Source organism: Hemicordylus capensis, chromosome 3, assembly GCF_027244095.1.
Source record: "Hemicordylus capensis ecotype Gifberg chromosome 3, rHemCap1.1.pri, whole genome shotgun sequence".
Lineage (NCBI taxonomy): Eukaryota > Metazoa > Chordata > Lepidosauria > Squamata > Cordylidae > Hemicordylus > Hemicordylus capensis.
The window spans coordinates 282581503-282603075 of record NC_069659.1 but is presented as its reverse complement, the minus strand read 5'-3'; the positions used below and the strand labels follow the sequence as shown (position 1 = coordinate 282603075).

The 21573-nt window shown below is 42.5% G+C and overlaps 1 protein-coding gene across 1 annotated transcript; it reads right to left on the bottom strand.

The window, feature by feature from the left end:
• Positions 1 to 3652: 3652 nt before the first annotated feature.
• CALHM1 (calcium homeostasis modulator 1) lies at positions 3653 to 11411 on the bottom strand. Its single transcript, XM_053311898.1, has 2 exons — positions 10863 to 11411; positions 3653 to 4970 (listed from the first exon to the last, which is right to left on the bottom strand). The coding sequence occupies exons 1-2, from the start codon at positions 11409 to 11411 to the stop codon at positions 4512 to 4514; spliced, it is 1008 nt and encodes a 335-aa protein (XP_053167873.1). The 3' UTR covers positions 3653 to 4511.
• Between the last annotated feature and the right edge of the window lie 10162 nt (positions 11412 to 21573).

The window sequence follows — 21573 nt, the reverse complement described above, 5'->3', positions numbered from 1 at the left end:
TTACTATGATTGTCCAGGCTGCAAGCCCACTACCATAAAGAAAACAGTTAAGGCTACATTGCAGATCAAGCTTGATGATGGTTATGAAAGTCTATTTCCCTGTATGTATATATTTGCAGGAGAATGTCCAGTTCTTGTAAGATCTTGATATATCCCAGAGTCGATCAGAAGCATTATGAGAACATAACAACATTTTGAACAATGAGCTTGGTGGCCTAAGCGTTCCTCTGGAACAGAGAGAGAAAGGGAGAGAGTGTTTGAACAGGACACTCAAACACTGCCAGGCACTTTGACTGTTCCAGCTCCAGGTTGATGGTGGCCTTTCCCCACCCCACTTTCATGGTGAGGATTACTTTGGCAGCCTCTGGGGAAGGTTGCCTTTTGTAGATAGAGAGGAGAAGGAGATATCAGCTCCTGGCCATCTCACTCCCAAACGGGATCCTGCCCTTAGAGGCCCCTGTGAAGTCACAGGGCTTCTGGAAGAGAGCTCTCATTTGCAAATGGGATGGTGGTGCCTGGAGGAGAAGGCAGCTGTGGAGTGGCTCTTGATGGACACCCTGGAAATTGACTGATTGGCTCTCAGCAACCAGCTCTTTGCACAAACTCTAGCCTCTGCTCCCAATCTACACACATTCATTTAATATCTGAAATGAGCTGATATGTGTACAAGTGTACATGCTTTGGGGCTCCGCTATACAACTGGGATCCCACCCCCACACCTTTGCAGGTTTGCTCTAGGTAAAGCGTGCTGTCGAATTGGTGTCAACTCCTGGCTACTACAGAGCCCTGTGGTTTTCTTTGGTAGAATACAGGAGGAGTTTGTTTACCATTTGTTTACCATTGCCTCCTCCCGTGCAGTATGAGATTGTGCCTTTCAACATCTTCCTATATCGCTGCTGCCCAATATAGGTGTTTCCCATAGTCTGGGAAACATACCAGTGTGCATTCGAACTGGCAACTTCTGATTTGCTAGTCAAGTCATTTCCCGCTGTGCCATTAGGTGGCTCAGGTTTGCTCTACACTGACAGAATTATTGAAAAGAGTTGTGAATGTCTAGTTTGAATGACAGAGAAATGCGTGCCTCCCTATGTGATGCGGAAACAAGAAGAACAGGTATTTTTGTTTTTACAGAAATTGATCCATAAGATAATATCGTATACTTGGACAAAATGCAGTGCATGTACTTTTACAATGTGCTCACTGCACAAACGATGGGTTTCAAAATGCACCCTAAAGGAAAATTTGCCAGATTCTTCATTATATAATCTTATAATCTTTCAGGACATTTGGATATGAAGAGTAGGAGCCGCCTAAAAGAGGAGGGCGGGACTAAGGTGTTCTGGAGCCTTTTTCACCCTTTCAAATCTAGGATTATATATGCCTGCCAAGCGAACATCAGAACAAAGAGAAGCCATAAAATCACTAAAGAGAAGCCATGAAATCAGTAGTGAATTCAGAGTAGTGTGGAAAATGTTGCTGTTTTCAATTTATGACTTTAATAATCAAATATGACTTATTTTCCACAAGAAAAAGCACATCCCCAGCACTGTTGTTAAAGAAATATCCATCAACACATTTTATTGCTAAACTTCACAATGATTACTATATTTAAAACTGTATGAGAGGAATTAATGCACAATTGGCAATAATTACAGGTTTAGGTGGTATATAAATAAAAACTTTGTTTCAGCTCAGATTTCTTTATCTGCCATCTTTGTAATATGTTTTAATGGCTACAGTCATATATCTTAAGCTTTCCCTTTGGATTTTCAGTTAGAATACCCTCCAATGGATGGCAGTAATTCTGAATACTAAATAAGCTACTCAGCATTCCTCTTAGTTTCTCAAATTTATCCAGATTGTCAAGTACCTGAAATGTACCTGGGATACATAGAACCTCCCTAGAAATCATATCTAACTACAAGGGCATTAGTACTGTTGAGCAATGCATACCAGCGTTGCTCGGGTATTGTAAGCGAATAAAAATCTAACAAGAAAAACTTGCTGGAGAAAGCAGCAATTTGCATTTTACCATGCAGAAAGCTGGCTGGGTTTTTAGGTAGTCTGAACTGATGCCAGTGTGAGACCTGGGGATGTTTCACACGTGTGTGTACATTGTTTGTTTGGTTTCATCATTTGATGGCTTGCAGATGGATGGATGAATTGCCTCAGTGGAAAATATTGTGCTTGAGATGATACAGTGCTTTATCTGTGATGGTGTTCACACTTGATATTACAGTTGCTGAGTGCTGCTGCGTATGCATGTGTAAACTCATAGTAATAATTATGTGGTTTGATGCATTTCTGTAATACCCACTGAACCTGTTCAGTTGTAAGTAAGCAGACTATTACAAACATCACAACTTCTGAAAGGATTTATGGCCCCAGAATAAATAAAGCTAGCCTCCATGGGCACGTGTGTGTGTGTGTGTTGGAGGGAGCAAAGGTGCAGCTGCCTCCCCCAATTAATGGCCAAATTAACGTGAAGCGTTTAGATTTCTATTTTGTATGTATGTACTCCCTAAGTCAGGGATCCCAACCTTTGGTCCCCAGATATTGTTGGACAACTCCCATCATATCCAGCCACATGCTGTTGTAATCCAAAAACATTTGGGGACCCAAGGCTGGGCACCCCTGCCCTAAGTGGACTTGACAAATATATTGCAAGTTTTCATGCTTTCTTTTCCAAAGAAAATTTACCCTGCAAAGGCTACACTGAATGCTGCACAACTTGGAAAAGCAAGAAGCAAGGGTGGCCCTTTCATGAGGCAAGGTGAGGTGCTAGGTGACAGATTGATGGGGCACCAGCAGGATGGTAAGATACCTCCCACAGCTACCATCAGAGTGGTTCTTTGGGACCAGTCTGACCCTTGCAAGCTTTGCAAAGGGAGCCTCTCCTCACACACCTTGCAAAGCTTGCAAGAAGCATGAGGAGAGAAGAGGAAGGTGCTGGCAACCTTTCCTCCTCCACACCTCCAGCATCACTTTCAAAGTTTGCAAAGGTCAATTCTGAAAGGGACCTGGCCCCAACCCCACAACTAGGCCTCCACTAGGGTTGTGGGAGGAGACAGCATTTGGTGCCTCACCTCAGGCACAACAATATCTTGGGCCACCCCTTGCAAGAAGCAACAAATTAATCAGCCCTCTGATATCTGAGAAGAGACCTGCCCCACATCCTTCTCATATGATAGCACTGTGGGATCCACTGAAGGATGACTAGAAACTATCAGAGGAGACTAGCTGATATCACAATTTGACTCCTCTTTTCCTGTACAATTTCTTCACATTTTCTGAGAACTTGGCTAAGATGATTTATCTGAGCAGTTTCACTTTGTTTATGAAAGGACAGACACCAGCTGCTGATTTAACTAGAAGGCAGCCAGTGTATCTGATTTTGTAATATCTGAATGTAACCCTTCCCAATCCCTACTAGGGTACTTTTAATACTGCTGTAAAATTATATTTGCCTAAAGCAGACTCTTTCAATCTGCTTTTCCATATATTTTAACACATTTTCTCATAGATGTCATTCACAGACTCAAAAACTCTGTACCTAGGTTTGGGAGCTATGTGTGCTCCCAATTTTCAGTTGTGTGGAAGCAAGGTAGGAGGAAAACCTCCTCCTTCCTTGCTTCCACACAATCTACCCAAGTTTTCCTCTTAAGTTGCTTACACACAACTGAAAATTGAGAGCACACACAGCTCCCAAACCCAGGTAGAACACAGGTTTTGATTGTCCCAGTGACTTCATTGTCTGCGATAAAAGCCAAAGGAACTCTTGTGTACAATAAAGGCAGAAATAGGAACGTATTGCTGGCTTATAGTGCCCTCTAGTGTCCCTGAAATACTGGCGTTGTGCTTTTGGTTTCTGCCTGAAGCATACTTGCAAGGCCTGAAAACCTGGGTGTTTTTCCACCAACATACATGTATTCATTAACAAATGTCTGTATTCTTTGTTTTGTGCTTTTAATTTAAAAAACAGCAACCCAAAATTAGGTTTTGTGTCCTTCACCTTCATTGGAAACTTGGCAAGTGATTTTTGTGCAGATAATAATTGCAGATGGTATGGATTTTCATATCCAAATTTGACGTTGCCTGTTGCTGAGACAAATGCAGAGGGATGCTCTACCGTTCATGGTTTAGCGGGGAATAAATAGCATACTGAAAACAACACTGAGCTTATACATTGTGCCAAAGATGAACCATCTCTTAGTTTTAACATCAGTCTAGTTTTATCACAGCAGCCATCTGATTCAGTTATCACCTGCCCCTTCTCCCAAACTTCTCCCTTCTCCCAAACCAACTCAGTTGCTGAGTGCTGTCTGTGTTCGTAGTTTTACTCCATGCTAACATCCTTAATTCTGTTCTGCCCTGTGGAAAATGGAGATATGACACTTCTGGAAAGGTGTTTTGTATGCATTCTGAATGATTGCTGGATCTCTTTGATGAGAAAGGTCCCTTGAAGCTCTCTCTAAAGTGATACCTGTTCTCTGTTCACGTCCACTCCATCCTCAGACTTTGCTGTAATAGGTTGCATATTCTCTCTTAGGTGGGTAGGGGCGTATAATTTCTCCTGCCCAACAACTCCCATTCTGGAACTCCTCTTGGTTAAGGCACAAAGGAGGCTTACATTTGTGCCAGTTCTTCAGAAGTTTATTCATGGTTCCTTGATCCATGATGCCCAGTAGTTTTTCCTTCTCTTCCCCTGCTTCTGAAGGTGCCTTCTCAGGCAAGTGTGAGTGACCCATGCTCAAGTCCTTGTTCATGCCTTCAAAGAACTGTTGGATGCAAACCTTGGCAAAGCTTTTAGCATGCTCAGTACAGGTCTCATCGAAGAGCTTGCGTTCAATGTCAATGTAGTGGGACCAGTACTTACTCTTCAGGAAGGCAGCTTGAGTGAAGCAGGGACGTAAGGATCGGACAAGAAATGCCATCAAGGTCATCAGGAGCACGAAGGACCAGCCCATTGCCTGAACGAGAAAACCAGACTAGTGAGAACGTATCAGGGGAAGAGAAATCTGGATTGGACCATACAGTACATAATGTAACTTTTCAATGATTAATTTGGTGATGTCTTCAAAATTATAGGAATCTTAAGGCTGCTATATACACAGTAACCCCACAAATGATTACTTTGGGGTAAATGAGGCTGCTGTTCAGTTAATATCTCAGCCATGCTTGTCCCATTGGTGTGAACCAGCACCTCCTTTACAGGTGGTTGTACAATGGCACTTGGATATCTATGATGGTGGAAACATTATTTCTCTATATAGCTCTATACCTGGGGTGGACAAACTTGGCCCTCCAGATGTTACTGAACTACAACTCCCACCTTCACCAGCAACAATAAATTGTGGCTGGGGATGCTGGGGGATGTAGTCTTAAAACAGCTGGAAGGCCAAGTTTGCCCATCCCTGCTTTACATGCTCCAGGGGTTATAGTGTGGGGATAGCTGTCATATATGAACTGACCCTTAGATTAATTCTGAGATTTCTGGCTTGTATGTGCAGTTCCCATGTATTTTAAGTTTACATTTAAAATAATGTTTTAGCTTAATCTCAGGGCTAGGCACTAGACAGCTTTAATTTTAAAATCATAAACATCCATTAAATTGTAAGAGAGGCGGATACATTTTTTTTTAGTTCATTTTTTTTAGTTCATTGCTCACTTTCATACACACACTCACCCCTTTGGCAGCCTTCAGATTTTGCCTTGAGACTTTCTCTCAGTGATCTGCACTATTATCCAAGTGGAGGCCACTTTGGCAAAACAAACAAACAAACAAACAAAACCCCCCCAAAAAACACAAAGCACACCCATCAGTGTGAGGGCCATAATGTGAGAGATCTTTGCACAGTGTTGCACTTTGCCCAGGCTGGTGGGGCCTTCAAAAGAAATGAGAACATAACATAAGAACAGCCCTGCTGTATCAGGCCCAAAGCCTATCTAGTCCAGCATCCTGCTTCCCGCAGTGGCTCTCTCGAGCCATAGCACCATCTTGGAACGTATGCACAGACCACTGAGAAAGATAGTCCTTCTAGGTGCTTTCCACATAGAGTTCTATGGGGAAGCACTACATTTTCCAGTGTTGCATGCATGCCTTCCAAGATGGCGCTGGGGCTTAAGAAACCCTCATATCTCTTCAATAATCCCACCAGTGCTGCAGGGTAAAAGTACAGCCCTGCATAGTGGCTGTGGTAGCCTTCGCATGGTGCCAGGGGGTTGTGTGGGAATATTTGGCTTTGGCTAAAGCTTCACACAGGCCTAATAAACAATAAGTCAGGGAGCTGCACTTAGGGTTCATGGGAGCTGCCACTGGCTCCCAGGCATGGCAATGAAGAACACTGCTTTAGCTGGACTCCTGCTGAAGTGAAGCTGACAAGAGGAGTCTCCAGCTTATGCTGTGAGGCGAGTGTGTTTCCTCCCAAATGCATTTTCCTCCGTTGTGCTCCAGTCCCACTCTCTGAAGAACACATCATCCAGCCATTCAGAAAGAGGGTAGGCGAGTGTGGTGGAAACAGTTGCATGACTAATCCTCTGCAGCAAAGCCACCCTACTCCCACCTTTATGTGTGGACTTGATGCTGCTCCATTGTCTTTGAACTAGGATTTGCAGGACTTAGCCTATTCTAAAAAGGCTAAACATGAAACTAAGGAATCCATCCAGTTTGGGGATTTGGTCCGGTTTTGTTGCTGTTGTTCTGGTTCAGGCTAATTTTGCTCTCGGCTTCTGATATGGTTAGAATCAGGGGATTTGTGTCATCCCCCCAGTAGGGATGTGCACGAATCAGTTTGGCACCTCTTTTTGGAAGCGCCAAACTAGCTTGGGCGCCTGAGCCAAACTGGTTTGGCAGGGCAGGGAGCAGTTCCCTTAAAAAGCAGGCAAGCAGGTCCTTACCTGCCCTGCTACCGCCCCACCACTTTTCCGGGCACGGTGCTCACTCTGCCAAAGGCCGTGCATGGCTGCGCCGCTGTTCCCTGCAGCCTGTGCATGCCAACGCCACACGCAGACTGCATGGAGCGGCCCTATGTGGCCTTTGGTAGAGCGAGCACAGGACCTGGAAAAGCAGTGGGGCGGCAGCAGGCCAGGTAAGGACCTGTTTTTTAGGGGAACCGTGCCCTGCCCATGCCTGCAAGAGCCGTCCATGCACATCCCTACCCCCCAAAGGGGTAGCTTCATGTCACAGAGGCCCAGAGCAGAGCTAGGTATCATGGGCATCAAAGGATTCCATCTGCAATATCTCAGGCTCAAGTGCCCTTTATATCTTTATAGCCAGGGCAGTGGTTACTCTCACCCTGCTCTCCTTAAGTCCTGTGAGCTTTCCCCATGGCCTCAAAAGGTCCAGTCTGGCCTCTCCACCCTCACCAGCTCTTGGAATCCAGTTCTGTTTTTCATCTGGCCCATGGTTCACAGATAACATCTTTGTTCACCCCATCCCCCAGCAGGATGGCTGCCTCCTCACTAGGGATGTGCATGGAACTGGCAAGGGCCAGTTCAAAGGTTGGGGAGCATAGCTTTAAGGGTGGGGAAGGGTGCACTTACCCCTCCCTCTGCTCCCCCCCCGGCACTCTGTTTGTAAAGTCCACATTGGAGCAGCTCTGTACCTCCCTGCCGCCCTGTGCCCTCTTTGGTCGGAAGTGGCCAGAAGTGCTGAGTGCGTGTGCATACGCTGGGTGCATGTGCACGCTGCACTTGCTCATGCATGCGCATCCAGCACTTCTGGCCACTTCCGGCCAAAGAGGGCACAGGGCGGCAGGGAGTACACTGCTGCCCCGACAGGGACATTACAAACACAGCGCCAACAGGGGGAAAGCAGAGGAAGGGTTAAGTGCACCCTCCCTCACCCTTAAAGCTATGCTCTCACCTTTATTTTATTTTATTTTATTTTACATTTTATATCTCGCTCTTCCTCCAAGGAGCCCAGAGCGGTGTACTACATACTTAGGTTTCTCCTCACAACAACCCTGTGAAGTAGGTTAGGCTGAGAGAGAAGTGACTGGCCCAGAGTCACCCAGCTAGTATCATGGCTGAATGGGGATTTGAACCCGGGTCTCCCCGGTCCTAGTCCAGCACTCTAACCACTATACTATGCTGACTCTCTTTCGACAGAACCACTGGCTGAATGAACCAGTTTGGAGGCCCATAAGGGACCTCTGAACCAGTTCCAAGCACATCCCTACTCCTCACTGGCAATAGGTAACCTTCTGTTATTCTTCATACTGGAAGTTTGTCTTCTCCAGCCTGTTCTGGTGAGCAACCTCTTCCTGTTGTGCCACAATAGGTAAAGAGGGCAGGGCTGCTCTGTAGCCATGTGTGGTGGTGCTTCCAAGTGAGCCTTGCAGTAGTTGGCCTCAGCTGGGGATCTGCATCTTTCCTGGCTCCCACTTATTTGCATCTAATCCTGGAGCTTGCAAGTGACAGGAAAGGACTTACATAAGAACATAACAACAGCCCTGCTGGATCAGGCTCAAGGCCTATCTAGTCCAGCATCTTGTTTTACACAGTGGCCCACCAGATGCCTCTGGGGAGCCCACAGGCAAGAGGTGAGGGCATGCTCTTTCTCTTGCTGTTGCTTCCCTGCAACTGGTATTGAGAGGCATCATGCCTCTGAGACTGGAGGTGGCCCACAACCACCAGACTAGTAGCCACTGATAGACCTGTCCTCCATGAATTTGTCTAAGCCCCTTTTAAAGCCATCCAAGCTGGTGGCCATCATCACATCTCATCATTTGAAAGCGTCTCTTGACCCTGAGCCAATCTGGCCCCTGGCTAAAATGTAAACATGGGCTGCGTTCACACAATCACAGAGATCCTGGTTAGAGTTAACCAGGATTGCTAAGCCCTGCAGAACTGATTGTGAGAACCCAGAATTTCTGGGCAACCCTGATCAAATGTGTTATGTGAATGCAGCCATGCTTGGTAACAGTTGTACCACAGTGGCTCCTACACCACTGTTGGTAACCTATGGATTTGGCCTAAAAGGCTGGATAAGTTCTATAAGCAAACTCAGTTTTTCTAGATCAATGCATAGTTTATGTTCTTGACTTAGAAGATAAAGTCAAGATAAAGTTGTGTGTGTTTTAGTCACCAGTGGATGGCAAAAATATAACATTCTATCTAATGCTGGACCTAACAAGTTGTTTCAACAATGCTAGAGAACATTTTGAAGTCAAGTTATTAGAAGTGTTTAGGTATTTTTTAGCCTACTTTCCATTAAACTTATGAGATCACCTGGCATTCCGTTTGTGTGTCTGTGTGTCCGTACCCCACTATCAACTTTGCAATGCCTGGGCCAGTATGAACCAAATCTGGTACAGTTGTAGGGACACATAGGAACACCTCAACAGTGTTGTTTGTGATGTGGACGCAGAAACTTTGGAGGCGCAAGTGGGCTAACATGTGAACCGCCTAACCGATTTGAACCAAATTTGCTGTAGAGACACATAGGAATGCCCCAGTCGCATAGTTTGTGATGATGTCATCTACCCCAGTCCAAGTTGGCGGATGTGTGAACTTCTGAGATACAAGTGAGCTAACTTGTGGACTGTCTAACTGATTTGAGCCAAATTTGGTACAGTTGTAATGAATGACACATAGGGACACCCCTATGGTGTAGCTTGTGATGATGTCATCCACCCCAATCCAAGATGGCGGACGCTTTAACAACTGAGGTGCAAGAGTTCTAACATGGACCACCTAACCTATTTGAGCCAAATTTAGTCCATTTGTAGGGATAAGAAAGTAGGCAGATCTTACTAGAACTTGTTTAAATAATTGATTTATTACTTACAATGCCAACGTGAAAAAGCAGTAACTAACATGGTATGGAACCTGAATTCATTCACTTTAATTAGATCACAATCTGTTGCAGTGTCACTTTATGCCAGTGGATGCTTAATGTTGATTGTTGAGAAAAGTAATGGCCACCCATTTAATACCCAGCAAAGAAAAGACTGATGTTCAGAATTCTAGGCAATACTAATGAGAACAGAAGAGTGCAGTGTTCCCTCTGGGATTCCTAGATGTTGTTGACTAAAATTCCCATAATCCTCAAGCAAAGGCTGTTGCAGTTGTGGATGTTTGGAGTTGCAGTCAGCAACATCTGGGAATCCCTCTTAGAGAGAACACTGGAGAGGTGGCAGCATCTGTTTCATAGGAACAGAGATTGTAACATTAGATTTTTAAGTGGTGTTTACATCATTCCCAGGTGATAACCTGGAGGGAATTTGCATCCTTTTTAAGATGCAGGGGACAAATGTAGGGTGAACATAGCAACAGGAAGACACTGTATTGACCTACCGGGCTTAGCTTGAGGTCACTGGCTGTATCTGACTGCTGCATTTGCATTGCAAATAAAGTATGGTAAGATAATTTGGGAAGGGGAGGAAAGTTTAATTATGGAGTCTGTTCTTACCCCTCTTATCTGCTTTCTGTAGTTCATGCCTCTTAAAAATAATTCATGAGATTATTACAGTAAGGAATTAGGTCATTGTACTTTTTGATATACAGCTTTGTTGACTCCCTCATTTGCAGTTCTGATGTTCAATAAGAAGAGTAAATCATGAAAATTGCATTGAGATGGGTTTTCCTTTGTGTAACATTTTAAAGTTGTGTCCTGTCATTCTATGAAGTGGCATCTCAAAACAAGGAAGACAAGGTTGTGCCTCTTCCCTAGATAACTGTAGCTTCCTCATGGACATTTGGGGTGATGGCTATTACTGGTAAATGTAAACATTATATTTTAATACAGTCTAGTCTAATAAAGCATTGCTGCCTTAACTGTCTGGTGCCTTGTTCTCTGTAATCAGCATTCTATACTTAATTAATTTAAGCCAGTTCCTGCAATCAGACCTTTTGCTTACCTGTGAGACACAGCGCAGGTACCTGGTCGCCACTTCTCTGGCGATAAGTTGCTGTCCATTGTAAATGTCTTTGCAGGGAATTCGGGCCAGAATCCTCCTCATGGCCTTCTCAGATAGGCCTATATAGCTGTCATTCCCCAGCTTCTCTACCGGCACAGAGGTGCTGAAGGCACATATGAAGCATTCTCCATCCAGCAGTGTGACTGAAATCCAAACAGCAGGAGCAATCATAGCCCGCTGTGCCATGGAGCAGAACATGTAACGCAAGACAGCTGGGTCTTTCTGCCGCTTCCCTGTGGGCCTCCTCCATTCTTCAGCCAACATGGAGACATTATTATTCATCACGAATCCCATCAAGAACAAGACTAGGGGTGGCACAAACAGGATACCCATTCCATAGGCCAGATTGTAACCTGGGAGACATGGGCAGTTGAAATCAAAAACAACGTACAGCTGTGCACTGGCAAGAGCCATGATGCCACAGATTCCATTCATGAATGACTCTTGGTTAGACTGAAGGAACTGGAAGATCATTCGGAATTTATCCATCTTCTCTTTCACTTAATGAGCACTTCCTTGGCAAATGAAAGCAGAGATCTTGTCCCCCTTTTGTTGGAAAAATAATTACAAAAGAACTCCAAGTGTGTCTTGCCAATGCCTCTTACTTTAGGTTTCTGCTTTTACACCAAATTTTCAATTATCCAGAAAACACAACCCCTCATTTCCTCCTTGCTACTAACAGAAAAGGCCTTGTTATCTTTACCTTATTAGTGAATCTCTGCTCCTTCCAGCTTGTCTTGGGCTGTGCTGTATTCCCTGTTATGAAAAGTTAATGTTGTGCCATTGTAAGAAAGGTCTTGGTTTAGTACACCTAATACATCTCTTGTTATAGAAGTCATCTCTCTTTTAAACATCTCTTTGATCCCTTGATGTTGCTTATTTGTGGAAAAAGATTATTCTGAGTGATTCTTTAGGAGCTGTGCCAGGCACACTCTATTTGTGACAGGAAAGGAGCCTACTGGTTTCTGTGAGTCTGTTTGCAAATGCTATATGCTCCTCCCACAGTCCTCAGAAAACAGGGAAAAGTTGTGCCTCACCTTTGCAGATGTACTTGGCAAAGAGAAAGGAGAGGCCCTATGTAAAGATCAATGTGGGTGGGATCCATTTTGAGGAAGAGGGCCCGAGTAACAAAAATATCACTTAGTTTCTTCCTAGCCTCTTTCCTTTAGCTGGTGTTTTTTTGGTTGGTGTTTTTTTTGTTTTGTTTTGTTTTGTTTTTGAAGCTCTGATATCTATCTTTGTATAATAGTTTGGGTGGGGTTCTGCTAAATGAATCAGGAGCAGGAGGAGAGGTAAATCTTGTCATGCAATAATAAGCTTTATCTGTACAGCACAGTGCTATTTCCTCTTACTTTGCCCAGCAACAAACCAACACTTTCAGTTAAACTTCTCGCATGTAAATGAATGTAGTCTGATGAAAAGATAATTCTAGGCAATCTTTGGTTTAATGGAAACCTTTAAATCCACTCCTAGCCTCTCAGCCTCAGTTCCTCATTTGCAGAAAGGGAATTACTGATCTACCTCAAAGGGTGAAGGTGAAAGAGAAAAGGCTTTTAAGGCACTCTAGATGAAATATCTCTGAAAATTTTGTCATTTAAAAAAATACTGTAACTAGTATGTATGACTAGTATAAATGTAACTAATAGTATGACTAGTATAAATTTTGTCATTTGTTTTAAGGCAAAAAAAAATATAGAGGCCTGAACATGTATTTACCCAAATAGAAGACAACTCTAAATTTGTCATTCTATTTGGCATTCTATTTCACCTCTTACAGAGGTGAAATACAGGTTATACCTGTATTTACTGCAAAGGAAGAGAACTCTGAATTTAAGATGACACCTCAATTTCTAACATCAGAGAACTTGGGGAAAAACTAGTCTTGGATTCAGGTAAATACAGTACATTGGGGCAGAAATCCCCGACTCTCTGCCATGAGTAGAACTTCCTGCCTTCTGCTCATGCAAGAGGATCTTTAGATTCTACACAAATTATCTAAATCTTACTGTTATAGTTAGGGGAATTCCTTTACATTTATATCTATTTTTATAAAATATATTTCTTATCTTATAGTATTCATCTGTATGAATGGGTTTCATGGTAATTTCTGGAAGTGAAGGAAATCGACAGCAGCAAGATGACAAATAAAGCAGTGAGCTAGTAAACAATGCATGGTGTTCAGTTCTTAAAGCAATGTTTCCATTCTACTATCTGGAGAATCAATTTAAATATATATATGGATAATTCTCACATATCTCATTAAAAACAAACTCATCAACCTCTGTAACATCTCTCAAGATGCATGAAGTATGAAGGGTATGTGATAAAGTGAAGAATGTATGTGTTGACTCAAATATTCTGTTGAGCTACACCACAAAAACATCTTATTCCACGCTCCTAAGCACTTACTTTACTTGCACCTGATGAAGTGAGCTAAAGTCTATGAATACTTATGCTACAATTTCAATTTTATTACAGTCACTCATTGACCAGAAAAGAGAACATAAAAAATACAAATAACAATATCAATATAACAAATATAAATAAAATAAAGGAATAAGATTATAATTAACAATGGTAAAATATCCAGCTAAGGAGTATTCATAACCTCCAGATGTACCCTACCCATAACGTAACAAAATTTGGCAACCTTCCACAATCTGGCTACGTTCTGTTTAGTTAAAAGACAAGAGAAACATAAATTATCATCCAAATCTGGGAATAAGGCAAGTTCAGGGCAAACAAGCTCAAATCTAGCATCATTATAAAACTGGCAGTGTAAAATAACATGGGCCGTACTTTCAACCTCTCCTGAACCACATGGGCACACCCGATCTTCCTGGGGGATACCATGAAACCTCCCTTCCAGCACCGCTGTGTGCAAAGCATTACAGCGGGCTAAAGTCAGGGCCCGACGAGATTTAGAGATAGATAAGTGGAAAAGGTATGCTGCAGGTGAATAATTTGAAATCTAGCTACCCAGAAACACATTTGCTGGAATGGCTCCTTGATCAATCTGGCGTTCCATGTCAAAAATTCTCTCTCTCAGCCTGGTCCTTGCAGTATCATACTTTAGGGATAGTATAGCAGCCGGAGAGAAGCCATAGTATGTTAATCTATCCTCCACATTCTTAATCCAACCAGAATGGTCTGTGTCTTTTAGTACTAAAGATACTAGACCCTTGGAACAAAATATAAGTTTTAACCAGTAGCAATAGCAATAGCAATAGCAATAGCACTTACATTTATATACCGCTTTATAGCCGGAGCTCTCTAAGCGGTTTACAATGATTTAGCATATTGCCCCCAACATTCTGGGTACTCATTTTACCGACTTTGGAAGGATGGAAGGCTGAGTCAACCTTGAGCCCCTGGTCAGGATTGAACTTGTAACCTTCTGGTTACAGGGCGGCAGTTTTACCACTGCGCCACCAGGGGCAGTAGTCAAAGATAGCAATCCAAGCCCTGGCCTCCAATTTCACCATCCCAGCTTCAAGTCACAAAACCGCTCTAGGCACACAGCCAGGAACTTGGAATATATGTTTCAAAAAGTTTGATTGTACAGCTTCCAATTTATTAAAGCAAGGATAAATGCCCAGTTGTATACTGTATATAAGCTGTGAACGTACTTTAGTTTCAAACAGTTTGATGGCTGCTGGGATGAATTGGGCACCTCTTGATCGATAATAAAATTTAATCAAAAAAGTGTACTTTTTGGCAATCTGTATAGTCTCTATGGGCTGTATGGGCGCCTGAAACCTGGAAGATAAATCCAAGATACTTAAAATGATTAACCTGCTCTAGCCTACAGCTGTTTAAGAACCACATACACATTTTTGGGTGCTTCACAAATACCATGATTTTGGTCTTGTCACAATTGATTTCAAGAGAATTCGATTTACAGAAATCATCTAGCGAGCATAGCGCTCATCTTAGGCCTACCTGAGTTTGCGAGATAATCACTACATCGTCCGCATACATAAGAGCTGTAAGGTGTTTATTTGCTAGTTTTGGTGGGTGATGTTCCATTTTAGATAAATGAGGTACAAGGGGATTGATAAATATGTTAAATAACAATGGCGCCAATATGCAGCCTTGTCTTACCCCTCTATGGGTCAGCATTTCTTTGGTAATATGGCCATATTTACCGCAGCTGACTCTTATTCGTGAGTTATTATGTAGACTTCTTATGAGCCACAACAGGTGGCAGTCTATTGTTGAATTCGAAAGCCTGATCCATAGTTTTACCCTAGGAATCATGTCAAAGACTGCCTTAAAGTCCACAAAAGCTGCATATAGGGCTCCACCTGGGTTAGAGGTGTACTTTGCAACCAAATGATATAAAATTGAAGCAGGATCTACTACATAACGGCCGGGCCTGAAACCAAATTGCTCCTCATTAAGTATCCCATGGTCTTCACACCAATCTAGTAGTTTGTTGAATAGGTGTCTAGTATATAACTTGCCTATACTTGGATATTTTACCATTGTTAATTATAATCTTATTCCTTTATTTTACTTATATTTGTTATATTGATATTGTTATTTGTATTTTTAATGTTCTCTTTTCTGGTCAATGACTGTAATAAAATTTAACTGCTTATGCTACAATAAATTTAACCAACTTTCAGGTGCCACAACACATTCTGCTTTTGCTAGAATAATAAGTTATGGGTTATAAGTATTATAATTTATAAGTTAGGATTAACAGAGGCATTGAGTGTCCAGATCATGAAAGGTAATAGGTCCACTCCGTTCTGTACTGGTCAGACCACACTTGGAATACTGTGTCCAGTTTGCACCGCATTTTAAGAACACTGATGAACCGGAATGTGCACAGGGGTCAGCAAAGGTGGCGAGCAGCCTAGAAACCAAGTTGCAGGTAGAAAGCAGCCCAGTAAAAACCAATTAGAAGAACATCTTAAAAACTTTTTCCTATGAGAAAGAGTTGAAGGAGGTGGGTATGTGTTGTCTGGAGAAAAGAAAACTAAGGGTATGCTAACCATCTTCAAATGTATGAAGAACTGCCACATAGAAGAAGGAGTTGTTTTCTGTTGCTCCTGAGGGCAGGACTGGAAGCAATGAGTTGAAATTACAAGGAAGCAGATTCAGGCTAGACATTGTTGGAAGTAAAGGACTTTGCGCTGTCTCTTTGCCTCAGACAGTTGAGGACAGACTAGTAAGTCAGAGGGCTAGAAGGTCAAAGACATTTGGTCATCACTTCCTGCTGCTCTGATGCTATCCCTTTGAAATGTAGATTGCTAATCTTAGGGGATTCAACTTCCTTCCTCTTTCTCTCTCTTCCTACCTGGCTGTTGACCTTGCAACATGGCAAGTCTCTTGCCCTGCACCATATGTGCAGAGAAGATGGTGAATCCATCTGCATCCATTTAGATAGATAGATTAGAGATCCTAAATCCTCACTTTCCTATCTAGAATGGAGTTCCTTAATAAATACCTTTTATATTGATTTGAAACTAGCAATTGGCTCCAAGTTACTTTACTCTTAGCACACATGCATGCATAACTAAATCCGCTGTGTTTGTGCCTCTGTGCACTCTGCTATATTGAAAAGGGATTCTCTCACCACAAAGAATTTCCAACAAGAACATCTTAAAAACTTTTTCCTATGAGAAATAGTTGAAGGAGGTGGGTATGTGTTGTCTGGAGAAAAGAAAACTAAGGGTATGCTAACCATCTTCAAATGTATGAAGAACTGCCACATAGAAGAAGGGGTTGTCTTCTGTTGCTCCTGAGGGCAGGACTGGAAGCAATGAGTTGAAATTACAAGGAAGCAGATTCAGGCTAGACATTAGGAGAAATTTCCTAAGTGCTATTCACAATGGGCTCTCCTATACCTAGAGCCTGGGTGGCCAGTGGGATGCTACAGCCATTTTCCTCCTCTGAAACACTAGATGGCCAGTCTCTCCATCCAAGCAGAGACTAGATGGCTATTCTCTGCCCATACAGGGATGCTGCAGCAATTTTTTGCTCTGAGCAGGGGATTGGACCAGAAGACCTCCAAGGTCCTTTCTTATTCTAAAATTCTATTATTTTTTAACTGATCTGTAGCAGAACCATGAGTAGAATTCCAAGGTTTGGGCTGCCAGGCATATGTACTGCCATAAGTAGATATGAACACTATTTTATTTTTTTAATTTTTAATCTCATTTTGGCATTGTGTCATTTGATTAGTAACCATTGTTTCATATCTCTTTTCAGGGGGCGTTTGAGAAACATGCTTGGATACCATCCAGGTCACCCTATTTCTATTGCTTCATCACATTGTCCTGTCAAAAGAGCTGCATGACGAGGCAGGGTTGTGAGGGGGAAGTGTGAGAGGGAGAACTCCACAAAGCAGGTTCCAATAGTTGGAGTAAAAGCCAGGCAATGAGCTGTGGCTGGTGGCATGAAAGGATAATTCATATCAAAGGGAATACCAAGTTAAAAGTTTCATGGTATTTGTCTAGACTAGAGCCTTTTAATTTTCAAGGAAAAACTCTGCATTATCGCTACATTAAATGTGGATTAAAGGCATGATTCAGGGGGCTGCTGAATGCTCAAGATGATCGCTGATCAGCTGGATTTAAAAGATTGTTAGCTCATTGTGCAGGGACTATGTCATATCTTTTTGTATAGTATCTAGCAGGATTGATACCAGGATGCAGGGGGGTCTGGGACAAAGCCCTAAGCTGGGCCCCCAAATGTTGTGCTGGGCTCCACGCCTCCATGGTACACAGACACTGGCCTCCAGTAGGAATCTGGGAATGCTAACTGAGCAGCAGATGGAGACTCTTTCCCAGTATTGCACTGGTGGCAGTGCTGAAAAAGAGCATCCGTTTGTTGCAGGGTTATCTTTCCTGGCTGGGCACCATGAGAGGAGAACAAGAGTCCAGTAGAGACTGCTCTTACTCCTGGACTTTGGGGCCAAAGTCCAGGGCCTCCACAGCCTCTGGTAAAGGTAAAGTTGTGCCGTCGATTCGGTGTTGACTCCTGGCAACCACAGAGCCATGTGGCTGTCTTTGATAGAATACAGGAGGGGTTTACCATTGCCATCTCCCACACAGTATGAGATGATACCATTCAGCATCTTCCTATATTGCTGCTGCTCGATATTGGTGTGGATTCGAACCAGCAACCTCTTGCTCTCTAGGCAAGTTACTTCCCCGCTGTGCCATTAGATGGCCCACATCCCCCAAATCCTCTTTAGTCTGTTCCAGGTGGTGTGGTTGCTTTATGCTGCTTAATTTGCAGGGGAGCGGGGGCCTCCAAAGGCCTTTAGGTCCAGGCTCCAAAATTATCTAGGAGCACCTCTGGGGTCCAGCATTGGGCCCTCGCTCCTCCACAATGGTGCCCCATCAGGAAAGCTAACCGGGCCACAAATTGAAGTGACTCCTTCAGTGCCACTGCTCTTGCACTCAATGGTGACACCATTTTAGATTTTTAATGTCCTGCCCATATTTAATACATAGTTCAATTTAATTGAACAGGTGTATCTGCCTTAAATGAATGCAGACCAATGATCCATCTAGATCGGTATTGTCTACACTGATTGGCAGTGGCTCCCCAGGCTTTCAGACAGGGGTCTTTTCAAGCCCTGCCTGGAGATGTCAGGAATAGAATCTGGACTGGCACCATCTACATGCAAAGCAGGTGCTCCCATTACTGAGTTGGAGCCGCTCCCCAAGTAATAATTGTTAAACAATAGTAACTCAGGGCTAAACCAGGCAAGTTACTGGAAGACCTGTGACTGATTTTTCTGTGGCTTTGTAACAAAAATAAGTTAATAGTGGCCACTGAACCTCCTGAATTGGATTGGGGAAGCAGTTCTAGAGATGAAGAAATTAGCCCTTTCCCCCCTTGCCATTTCCCCAGTCCATACATCTGTATGATTTCCCCATGGAGAAAATAGTAGTTTTATTTATTATTATTATTAATTTATTTATTTGATTTATATACCGCCTTTCCAAAATGGCTCAGGGTGGTTTACAGTTAAAACAAACCACTAAAAACAGTAAAGAGCTAAAACAAATTAAAAACAATATAACAACTAACAATTTTAAAACATTTTAAAACAACAATTAAACCATTACAGTAATTAAAACCCCCGAAATCAGGTTTTAAATTTTAAAATAAACCAGATTTTAAAACCCCCAAAATTTAGGATACTGAGTAAGCTTGGGTGAAGAGATGGGTTTTCAGGTGTTTTTTTAAAATTGCCAGAGATGGGGAGGATTGTATCTCAATTTTGAAGGGAGTGATTCAAATAACGGGAATAGCATGGTGGGGAAAGAGGTCTCCTCCTGCCTATCTTAAAAGGCAGCCCTGGATACTGCCCTGCATCTTACAGAACTGGTTACAAGCCACAGTCTGTATGTTTCTTACACAGACAATAGTCAAAACAGGCAGGATTTCACAGGAGTACCAACAAAACACTATGGAATTTCCAGCAAAACATGTAATCCACACTCATCCATGTTGAGATTAGCATTCCAGTTTAGTGGTTTATGGGGTAATGCAAACATAATGGTCTGCTCTCATCAGTGGATTCATACTCACAAGATTAGCCTGTTTTATAAGCAAAAAGAGAAAATCTGATGTACAATGATTTGATGTTCCCAGTGACAGCAGGAAGTCACTGGCATAAACTGATGTCTGGCCCCATAACTTAATAATCAATCAGTTTTTCCTTCCTTTTGCATTTGTATCTTTCTACTGTGGCTGGAAGTCTTTAAAAATACCCTCCATGGAAATCAGTATTCAAAGTAGGCCTTCATGTGACTCATTCCTCAGCAGCCCTCTTAGGAAAATATCTCATTTGATTAAAGCACACAGTAAATATGGAAGATCAGATTCTTTTAATCTCTGCACTCTCTCTGTTTGAGTGTTTGTCTGTTTAAAACAAAATTTGATCAGGTTCTTAATATATGAAGGAGAGTGATCCTTGTTCTGAGAAGTTGAAATGCAGATATTCACTGTTGACCTGTTTAGAATTTATGATGCACCTGATCTTGCTCCCTTTATTTGCATGCATGTATTCAGAGTAGCAGAAGCCAAGACATCAAAGCAATCAAGAGCTACATTGGAGATTTTCTCCCCCTTTTACAAATATAATAGTTATTCTGACATGTTGAGCTTATTAACAATACATTCAGTTCTTTTCATCCCAAATAATATGCTAGAATATGATCAGAGCTGTTATTCCATGAACAAGCCATGTTTGGCAGCAAGAAAAGCAATGTGAATTGTTCTCTAATCTCTAGTTAGGAAAAGAATTGCTATAACCAGGGCTGTCTCTGTACTCTCTCTGCTTAAAAAGAGAGCGAAAACACAAAATTATTTAACAAGCTGCTCAATCCTATGCATATATATAGTATGTATATATATAACCTATGTGCCACAATAGAACATAATCCCAAATTATTTTTTTAAGGTTTTGTAAACTGTAGATGATGCAAGTCATTTAATGGTACTAGAGAAAGACATGCTGTTCTGATAGCTCCAGGTCTTAACACTCGCATCAATTTTGGAGGATGGATACAAATGAAGGAAGCCCAGGTGGGTGCGCGGCTGGGGGAGTCAGTCATGTGACTTGCCTCTGGGGTCCCCCCCAAGGCAGTGGGCCCCCAGACAACTCTCCCCTTGCCTTATTATAGTTATGCCCCTGAATTATGACCTTGCCAGTGTTGCACTTGCCCAGGCCATTGATTGGTGGTCTGCTCACATAACACGCAATTGGGCCAGTACACATTGTAAGTGCATGTAAATTGTAATGGGTACAAACAAAAAACCTTTTATGTTGCCCACATAAGTCTTTCCCCATGACCTGCTTTCTCAATAAATGTTATTCAATTTTATTTTTTAAGCTGTACTTCTAACTGGTTTTCATTGGACTGTTTTCTACCTGCAGTTGTGGTATTCTGATCTTGTGCCCTTTTTATCTATTGGTATGTTGTTTATTTCAGCTGTGGTGAATTTATGCAGTGACTTATCATTTTACCTAATGATCTATTGTTGTTTGTAAGCCACCTCATACCATTCTGGAGTGGTGGGATATGAAACTATGAACCAAACCCTAAACCAAAGGTCTCAAACTTGAGCCTCCAGTTGTTGTTGGACCAACAGCTCCCATAATCTCCCATAATCTGCTATCACAATGGCCGGTAGCTAGGGATTATAGGGGGTTGTAGGCCAACATGTGCAGGAGGGATGCCGTTTGATACCCCTGCCCTAAGTGGTTGGGACTGGAGTACATGAAGAACCACCTTCCTCACACAAATCTTTCTGCCCCTTAAGAACATGTAGAGAGGTCCTTTGGGGTGCTTATTCTTTGGAGACGCAGTTGAGTTCTGCATGAGAGAGGGTCTTCTTGGTGGCAGCTCCTGTGTGGTGGAGCTCCCTTCCTCAGGATATCCAGCTGGCTCCATACTTGCAGTTCTTTTGCTGCCTTATTAAAACAAATTGATTTTGGCTAGCTTCTCCTTTCTCCACTTAGTTGTGGTGGTTGTTCTTCTGTTGTAGGTTTTTTAAAAATGTTTTTATTTTAAATTTCCTTAAATTTTATAAGAAAGGATGGTTTTTAAATAAATAAATAAATGCAGTTCTGAGTATTGGCAAATTCCAAGCACAGGTTCCCCAAATAACATAGGAA

Bases quoted from the DNA above. Each gene is read 5' to 3' on its own strand.
- CALHM1 (XM_053311898.1), bottom strand. From the start codon at position 11,411: ATGGATAAATTCCGAATGATCTTCCAGTTCCTTCAGTCTAACCAAGAG. The intron at 4,971-10,862 runs GTAAGCAAAAGG...TTTCTCGTTCAG, and splicing joins ACCTGCGCTGTGTCTCACAG to GCAATGGGCTGGTCCTTCGT.